General features: G+C 45.1%; 1 protein-coding gene across 1 annotated transcript; it reads right to left on the bottom strand.

Annotated features, from left to right (window-relative positions):
* Positions 1-281: 281 nt before the first annotated feature.
* Positions 282-2347, bottom strand: LOC124653711 (F-box protein At1g47056-like). The gene has a single exon (XM_047192777.1). It carries the CDS (start codon positions 2264-2266, stop codon positions 680-682), a length of 1587 nt encoding a protein of 528 aa, XP_047048733.1. The 5' UTR covers positions 2267-2347; the 3' UTR covers positions 282-679.
* Between the last annotated feature and the right edge of the window lie 7740 nt (positions 2348-10087).

The following is a 10087-nucleotide window of genomic DNA, read 5'->3' as shown; positions in this document are numbered from 1 at the left end:
TCCATCTGGGCATAGTTTTTCCATGCTTAACGAGTAACTGAACAGAAAAGAAAAGAGATATAAGTGAGTTCCCCAAAGTTGATTGGCTCAAAAGGCACTTCTCTACAAAATCATAATAGCAGCTGTTGTGTTAGGTATGCAGTGTTGATTTCTGTTCGTTACCCTTTCTAAATCCATATAGTCCAATGTAATGACACTTGAAGACCATAGATACAGCAAAACAATGAAAGAAAGTTGACATATTGCTGCCAACCCATATCTTCAATTCAAAAGCACTTGTCTTCAAAATCTTAGTATCAGCTGCTGCATTATGTATGTATTGTTCATCATTATCATTGCCAGGTCCTCGTAATTTGAGGTAACAAGCACCTTGCATTTGAAGACCATGTCTTGTCACATCATTATTTTTCGATCCAAAAAATGATCCTATTTAAGATATTACATTGTACAATCTCCACTACTACAAAGAGCAAGACAAAATAATAAGTGCCCTCCAGACAAACTATCAGGTACTAACATAAACTGAATTCTCTATGAGCATCAGGGACAACCAAAATGGTAGAAGAATTCAGAAAAAATCGAAAACATCAATGGCAACGAACAACATCAACTAATGCAACAAACATAAAAGAATCAAATGGCTAAAGGAGCAACCATAGCACACAACTCTTTATGAAACTCATGGGTTATAGGAGATCCCCCGTGGACGCCTCCGAAACATGGAAACCGACAGGCTCCTCGAGATCACAGCGCCCACCCGTGCTTTCCACCCCGATGGCCTGCCACTGCTGCCACACAGAAGGTCAGGGACCCCTATCTGATCATCAAAGTCATCCTGTACCGCATCGCTCCCAGCATTCTCCAGCACACCGCTCTCATCAACGCTAGCATCCTGCAACTCACCGGCGCCGCCCGGCGTGTCGAAATTCACGGCAAGGGCTCCATGCCGGCTCGCACGAAGCCGCTCGGCACACTCGAACGTGACCCCCCGGCACTTCTTCACCTTCACCTTGACGAGGCGCGGGCAGCCCGCGGCGAGCTTATCCATCCCAGCGTCGGAAACAGGGCACGCCTTGATGCAGAGCTTGCGCAGCGAAGCGCACTTGGTGGCGACGCAGGAGATCTCGGCGTCCCCAAAGGTGTCAGACCCGCACAGCGCGAGCCGCTCGAGAGCGGGGCAGTTGGCGGCGATCAACTCGAGGCTGGCCGATGTCAAATTCACGCCGATGAGGACTAATTCTTGTAAGGAAGCGCATTTCTGCGCGACGGTCGCCAGCCCGCGGTCGCCGATCCTGTTGGCCTTCCACCCATCGACGTGCAGCTTGCGGAGGCGCGGCGACTTGGTGGCGAGCGCGGCCAGCCCGACGTCGGTGACCTCGGGTGCTTTGGCGAGGTAGAGGACCTCTAGCCCGCAGAGGGAGGCCACGCCGAGGTCGCTGACCTGCAGCTTCTCGAGGTGGAGCTCGGATAGGGTAGAGTTCTTGGGGATCGTTTGGAGTACAGGGTCCCAGTCGCCGGAGCAGCGGATGATCTTGAGGGTTTTCAGGTTGGGCGAGGATGTGATTAGGCAGGAGAAGTGCTGCCCGTTGTAGAGCTCCTTCATGGAGAGGGACTGGAGGCGCGGGCCGGGGACGGTGATGGGGTCCGAGTTGGCGAGGCCCCGGAGGCGCTTGACGGAGAGCTCCTCGAGCTGGGTGCAGGAGCGGAGCACCGCCTCGATGCCCCGGGCGCCGAAGGCGCAGGAGCCGACGGAGAGCTTGCGGAGGTTGACGGCGGCGGCGGCGAGCGCGTGGACGCCGTCGTCGGTGACGGCGCGGAGGGAGCGCAGCTTGAGGCGGCGCAGGCCCGGGCCGAGGCGGCGCGCGACGAGGACCAGGGCCGGGTCGCCGACGCTCTCGGCGCGGCGGTCGCACTTGAGCGCGAGCTTGGAGACGGCGGAGAAGCGGCGGAGGATCCCGGGGGCGGCGGCGAGGAGCGGGGCCCGCGCGTCGAGCGCGAGGCGCAGGCGCGAGGCGGCCTCGGCGGCCAGCCAGCGGCGGGAGACGAGGGAGCAGCGCTTGCGGTCGCCGGAGCCCAGGAGGCCGAAGACCACGGCCAGGAGCTCCTCCGGGAGCTCGGCCGTGTAGTCCGGCTCCGGCGCCGCGTCGTCGGCGGCGGCGGCGGCGGCATCGGAGAAGCGAGGGGAGGCCGCCTGCGCGGCGGGGGAGGGCGGCGGGGAGGGGTTGCGGTGGTGGTGGCGGCGAGGGGCGGAGGGGCACTGGCCCATGGTGGCGGATCTACGGCGGAGGCGTTGGGGTTGGGTGGGAGATTGAGGAAGCAATGGAGGGTGCTACGGACGCAACGCAAGGCTGATTAAATCCGGTTAAGTGCTCCCCTCCCGCTGGGGTGCCACTATTTTCTTTCTTTTCTTTCTTTTGCCGTCCCGGTGACTTGCAATTTGTCGCTAAGACTAGCGGCCTAGTGCCATTAGCAGCCAACCACTCGTACTACTAAAATGGTCAATTCCATGTGTACTGCGGTTACTCATAAAGAAGAGCTCGTTTGCATCCAATCGTTTTGGGTCTCAAATCAAGGATTTATTTGTGATTTTGGAACTAATTTGCTTGTGTATCACGGTATTGGTTTGAGAATTTTACGGTTCTCATTTCATGACTAGCCTTAATTTCCTTCTGCACATTTCTCTAAATTTCACAAGGGATATGCTATCATTTCTACACAATAAAATGATTAATGCCGAATGAGGTAAGGTGTCTCTATTTAGAGTAGACAACTTCTAAAAAACAAACATGTGTCATACTCCCTCCGTCTATAAAAGAATATCGAAGGTTTCTCTAAATTCGAGTGTATAGATATATTCAAGTTTAGATAAATCTTCGACACATGTTTATAGACAGAGGTAGTACTAGTTACGGATAATCTCATCAACAGATTTGGAGAGAACCCGATAATTGACATGCAACTTCACAAGGTGGAGCTCAGACAGCGTATCATCCTTAGGGATCATGTGGGTCCCAAAAGACTGCTCAATTTATTCAAAATACGAATGTATCTATATTTACATACCTTTCACGTGGCTCTCTCTGTGGCCGGATATTTCGTCCCCCTGCCGGATACCCGACCTCTGGATATTTGGATCATTTTGAAGCTAGCAACAAGCTATACAACATCATGTAGAGAACGATCATAGTCTAACATAAGAGAAAAACAAATGAAGAAAAGGTTTTACCTATCTATAAAAGATAAATCGGTAAAATCATCAATATCAAAAATGCAATAGAAAATACATATGAAATCCATTTTCGAAGAACTAGAGATTGACATGGAGATTAAACAAGCTCTAAATCCTCTCATGGATAAAAACCAAATAATAACCAAGAGAAGATCGTGTCAATGATGCAAATGTTTGAGCTCTCTACGAATAATACGATGAAATTACTTACTCGAGAGCCCCACTTAATAGTACGGCTATCTATCTAATAACCATGTCTCACAACTAACACCACGAGACCGGTAAGAAACAAACCCTATCAACACTACAAGAAAAGTTCTGATCGTTAACGTTAAAATTTCATCAGGTATGGCCCCCTTTTTCGTCGCCAATGGGCCTAAGCCGATGATATGGGTTATGTGGTCCATACTGAGGCAGGTAAAGACCTACCACAGATTTTTCGGTGCGTCGCGTTTGGGCGCCCTTTGGCCACGGAAAATCGGACCGTTGCAGAAGAGTTTTCGGGAGGCCGTTGACTGCTAACGTCATGCAAACTAACACGTGGCAGACGCCGTTAACTGTCAGTTTTTTAAGAGGCCGTTGACTGCTGACGTCATGCATATGAAATCCGTTTTTGAAGAGGTTGTTAACTATCAGTTTTTGAAGAGGCCATTTGTGGTGACCCGGCATACCACTGCATGGTGTAGTATGCAAGTCTGATATAACACCAATGAAACACCGTTCCACTAGTACTATATCGCTCAGAGTGGTACAACAGAAACATATGCGGGTCCAAGGCATGTCTATAGAATTACATACGTACTACGTTACATAAGATCATCACAGCCTCCTACTTTACAATGAGGTAAATCTGCAAATAAACTCCAGAACAACGACTCGTAGTCTAGTCCTATCACGAACCCTATTTGTAGAGTATTTAACTAGCTATAGAGGCTATGAATAGATTCTAGCTAAATAGGAGCTAGGTTTAGGAAACTGGTTCCTTTCTATTACTAAGCTAGGTTTTATCCTTGTTGGATGTGGTGATTGACTCTTCTGACAGGTTCTGTCCCTTGGAGTAGTTGTTGACTCCTCGATCTTCGAGTTGCATTGTAGATCCTCTTTCGATGCCTCCATATCTAAGCAGGAGATTTAAGAGTGGGATGAGTACGAGCGTACTCAACAAGTTCATTATAGGAAAGAGGTGTTTAATGCACTAGCTACAGCATTAGACCGTAAAGTCTAATACCAATGCGGGTTTTCATAACCATTTCTTCAAAAGGTTGCTTTTATTCGGAAGAACTATGTCCGTCGGCCTTCACCGGTTTACTAGAACTTCATGGAGCTCCTTTCCGGCAGCGTTCGCAGCTCCATATCCCGGAACAGGGAGTGACGAGTCACGGTTCTTTACACTCGCGAGAGGTGTGTTGCTTTACCCATAAGAGATCTTAACCTTGGTGCCAACCGGGCAATTTCCCCGTCCACACTTCCTTTGGTGTGAGGCCCGGTATAAGGTCTAGCCAATCATGTTCCTCCGCTACCTCGAACACCCACCCTTTGTTGCATGCTCCGACCCTGGGTCCACGCCGATCCCATTATTCCTGTAGATTTCAAGGTGGACCCCGACCACGACGACGATGCTCGGGCTCTACCATACACTCCTACGCCGGTAGCTGCAACCCATCATAGACCGCAATACCGTGGGGACTTAGGACTCCCCGGCCTCACCGCTTGCTCCTTCGGGCGACAAGTGTACTACGGACTATGCCGTGGGGACTTAGGACTCCCACCTCACCGCTTGCCCCCTTGGATTACAAGTGTACTACGGTAAAGCGCATCCGTTGATGAACGAGAGGTGGAAACACTTTTGACTACTCCGTCCCACTCCGGATCTTATGGTTAACACGGGTATTACGGCACAAGAATCACTGGCGACATTTGTTGTTTAATCCTAGATGGATATAAACCCGTGCAATGGAACCTCCACCATATCAACACAATCCATGGTTCCATTGCCCACCACATAGTCATATTCATAGTTATGAAAATAGTGGTTTTACTTTTCATGCGATAGTGATAAACATAGTACTTTGCAAGTAATTTGGTAAAAATACTCAATTGACATGAGCAAGTGATGAACTTGCCTTTCTTGACTCGCAAGATTATGCGGACAAGGTCTTCGATACGTAGTAACTCCAAATTCCGAAATAGCATCATCGTCCGGTAAGGACGATGTTTAAAAGATTGGCAAGGATGCAATAATGCATAAGTATGAGATGCAATCGCTCTAAGCGTGACCTAACCCCAATGATTTAGGATTAGTGAGTGGTAATGATTAGTTCAGGGTGTGTTGCACTTTTAGAGAAATTCACAAACAAGGTTCTTATTCAGGGTTGTGTTGTTTGAGAATCATAAGCAAGTGGTAAAATGCATAGTAACAATCATACACACCATGGAATAGTAGTTGTATAATAAGTAAAGAGCAGTTGTCAATTTTTAAATCCTATAGTGCATGGTTGATGATTACTTATTATATAATTCAAAAGAATAACTTTTGAAGAATATGTTCTTTAATGAAGAACAAGTATAATAATTGGGTTTGTGGGTTCTAGGGTTTACTATGGTTCCAAGTATCTTCTGGATTAAGGATTAGATGGATCCAAACAAGGTTGGATTCATCAGCAACTAGGGCTTGTAAGGTGGAGATAAGACTAGGCATCCTAAGCAATTCATTATACATGGTTGTTGTCAAGGTTGGTTTATCTTGCTAGTGATAGCTGGCTAGGGTTTATAGGTCCACATAAGCAGGGTTGATGATGATTCCTTATTTTCTTCAAAAGAATAACTTTTGAAGAACATACTTCTTAAATAATAAGAAGTATATCAATTAGAGTTGAAGTGGTCTAGGTTTTACTGTTCGTTCTATTAAGTAAGGAATAATTGGCTCCTGAATAGGATGGTTGATAAGTATCTTACACTAGTAGGGTTTAGTGGAACAGGGTTTAGGTTAGAAACAATTTAGGTTTCACATGTAATAATGGAACTAGGGTTCCCAATTAATTTAGGGTTTTCGGTTTCACATGAAATGATAAGTTCCTAGTTTTCTACCATATGGACTAGGGTTTTCTGGTTACCCTATAATTCTTTGATTAATAACTCCATTAAGGAAATTGAAGTTATTAATAACTTTGTAATAAAAATAATGTTGGATTTGGCATTTTATTATTTTTAATGAATTAATAATTAAGGTAATTATTAATTAGGGTTTAAATTACCACTAATAAAGATTTATCAAAATAACAAATAAAAAATAGCTTTAATGTTTTCTTTATTTTCTTACTGGTTTTTATTTATTTTAGAAGGTTTTCCTAATTATTGAATTTTAGTTCAATTTAGAATTAAAGAAAAGGCTTATTTAATAAGTACTCAATAATTAAATTTTTATTAAAAATAAAATTTCATTTTATATTTTTATTGGATAGAGTTTTCTTTTCTGAGAATTTTAATATCTCATTTATATTTTTCTGACTCAAATTGGATTTTCTAAATTGATTGGAAGTTTTAGCAATTATTGAATTTGAAATAAAACAAAAGAAGTACTAAATGTACCCGGCCTTGTTCTACCCACCGCCACAGACTGGTGGGCCAACGTCCACGTCAGGTGCCATGTGGACGCGGACTGGGTCAAATAAATGGCATGGCCTGGGAGCTCCTGGCCGGCGGCCAGTCGACGGCGGCGTCGGCACGGGAGGGCTCCCGCGGGGTTCTGCGCGTGTCTAGAGGAATTGGGGCGACGCGGTGAACCAGTAGGTGGCGGCGCCCCCACGGAATGGTCGCCGGAGTTGCTCCGGCGAGCTACGTCTCGCGGCGGGGCACGGCGGTGATCGACACGACGGAGCTACGGGTGGCCATTTGATGCAATAGGAGATGCTAGAGACGCGGAATCTCACCCTGATTCTTCCTAGATGGTCGACGGCGTCGATTGTGGGCGGAAACGAGCTCAACCTCGCCGATACCGGCGATGAGCTGCGGAAGAAAATCACCAAATTCGCCCGACCCTGGCCATCCTAGGAAGCTATCTTCCTCCCAGAGGAAGTAGAAGACGAGGCGCACCTCCAGGGCCTCACCGTTGGGCTTGAGACGGACTCAATCGGCGGCGAGCCGAGATGGCCGGAGAGCTAGGGTTTCGGGATGGGGAGGAACTGGGGCAAAACGAAGGAAAATGGAGAGCTCCCGCGCTACTTATACGTCTCCAGGCATGTGCTCGGCGGCCAACAACGTCGGCGACGACGCGGGACGTGGCGATGGTGGCTCGGTGGCGAGCTCCTGTGCTCCCGGCCGAAGGGAACGAAGACGGCGACGTCTCCCTCGTTCTTATCCGAGGCGAAAGGGTATTGGGCTGATTTGGGCTGTGCTTCGAGCCGGACCTTGGGCTGCTCGGTGGGGCCGTGCTCGTCGGACTCCTGCTGGGCTCGGTGACCGACTAGGTAAGTCAGGTGAGCCCAGTTCCTCTTCCTTTTATTTATTTATTTTCTGTTTTGGATTTCCTATTTTGAATTCAGTTTTGAATTCATATTTTAATTCAATTATGCTTTCAGATGTTTCTACTTATTTTCAATTTAGGACTTAGCAATAGTGATCATTGCATTATTTCATTGCCTAAAACTAATGTGTTATGCATGATTTTATTTGTATCATTATGGGTCCTATTTAAATCTCAATATAGCCATGAGCTTATGTTTTCTTTGGAATTCCTGTTCCTCCTTGTAATACAACTCTCTTTTGAATTATTTGAAGTGGATAATTGCTTCCCAAAGCATTTTTAAGGATTATTGTGAGGGCTTGGTTTCTATTTGAGAATCTATTCATGTGCATGTTATTTCATGTGAACACTTGTTGATTAAGGTCTTGTGATTTATTGTATCCATATTTCAAAGGTAGCATTAGGATTATATTTAATAATACTTTGGATTACCTAGAGTAGGTATTACTCTCATCATGGTTTGGTCTTGGTTATAATTATGAGTGGTTGATCACCACCATGGTTCTAATCAAATGGTGTAGCACTAGATTATTCTTAAGTTCCATAATGAAGCATGAGCTTTAATTAGTGAACAATTATAGGGTTCTCATCATATTCACCTAGTGGCAAATGGTTTGAATCTCAATTAGGGCTTGGTTTTATATTATGATCACCATAGTGATACATAGACTAGGTTTGAGATATAATTCTAGTTTGTAGAATTGGGATGACATCATATTGCATTTGTTAGGGTTTACTCTCTCCTAACCATGGTAATATGGTTACTTACTTAATTGTTTTTGTTCTCCTTGAATTATTGAGGACTTGAGAATTAGTTTTATCTAATCCCAATTAACTTCTATTATTATCCTCAATTAATCATGAAAGTAACTACATGGGTTATAGTTCTTTTTATAGTTAACTTTGGTCATATGGATATATGGTTTCTCACCATATTAAGCATAGAGTTTTATTCTAAGGTTCTCTTCTATTTATTAGGTGAAGAATAAGTGGAATGTAGATGTGGTAGAGTTCTACTTATGATCACCAAGTGGTTCACAAGTTAAGGTTGGGATATAAGCCTAGGGTTTATGGTGTATTCACAATATCTCAATAGGTATTGAGTCTAAAACTCTACTTGGCTATCTTGGTTAAATTAATCCCCTCCTTACTATACCAATTCATTGATATGGTATTATTCCATATGATTTTAGGTTAACTCACCACTCCAAGGGAAATGGTTTTCAACCTAATACTTTAGTTCAAATGTTGTCCTTTATTCTTAAATAGGTCAAGCTTGGATTGGTATTAATGGTCTCTCTCATTTGGGAAGAACTTCAATGCTAACCTAATATTAGGCTCCATAGAGGTTGATGTGATCATCAAGATCTATGTTTAACATTAATGGTTATCTCTCTCTAGGGTTGTCTTGAAGATGATGATTTAAATACTTGGATGTATATCCAAGGTTTAAATCAAGTTTTGTTGTTGCTTCTTTAATAATTATAATAGAACTCTCACCTCTCTAGGTTTGATGTAAAACTATTTGGAATAGGGAAGAATATATATTTCTTAAGTTGAATCTCCTTGTCTTGTTTCCAGGAATAAAGTAGAATGAATACCATGAGGTTCATGGTAGGATCAAGGATTAGTTTAAGACATGGAAAAGATAAGTTAGGAATGGTTTCCCCATTTTATTGTTACTTGATTTCCAATTGAATAGATATTCATATGTTATGACAAGGAATACCATGTTATGATCTGTTATAAGATCAAGTAGTTGATCCTTGGTTCATATGTTCTTGTGTTGGTTTTAATTCCATTTGATCTAACCCCTTAGATCAAATCATCTTTTCCCAAAGCAAGGTTTTAACAAAGTCACATTGTGGTTTATAGCACTTGGCTTGATGTGTAGGATAACGTTGCATAGAAAACAAAAATTTTCCTACCGCGAACACGCAATCCAAGCCAAGATGCAATCTAGAAGACGGTAGCAACGAGGAGGTATCGAGTCTCACCCTTGAAGAGATTCCAAAGCCTACAAGATGAGGCTCTTGTTGCTGCGGTAGACGTTCACTTGCCGCTTGCAAAAGCGCGTAGAAGATCTTGATCACGATCGGTTCCGGCGCCACGAACGGGCAGCACCTCCGTACTCGGTCACACGTTCGGTTGTTGATGAAGACGACGTCCACCTCCCGTTCCGGCGGGCAGCGGAAGTAGTAGCTCCTCTTGAATCCGACAGACGACGACGGCGTGGTGTCGGTGGCGGTGGAGAACTCCGGCGGAGCTTCGCTAAAGCACGCGGGAGCTATGGAGGAGAGGGCGGCTAGGGTTTGGGAGGGGGTGGCCGGCCACTC

Source organism: Lolium rigidum, chromosome 5, assembly GCF_022539505.1.
Source record: "Lolium rigidum isolate FL_2022 chromosome 5, APGP_CSIRO_Lrig_0.1, whole genome shotgun sequence".
Classification (NCBI taxonomy): Eukaryota; Viridiplantae; Streptophyta; class Magnoliopsida; order Poales; family Poaceae; genus Lolium; species Lolium rigidum.
This window is presented reverse-complemented; position numbering and strand designations above follow the sequence as displayed.

Excerpts from the sequence above, each read along its gene's own strand:
- LOC124653711 (XM_047192777.1), bottom strand. The coding sequence starts at position 2,266 with ATGGGCCAGTGCCCCTCCGCCCCTCGCCGCCACCACCACCGCAACCCC.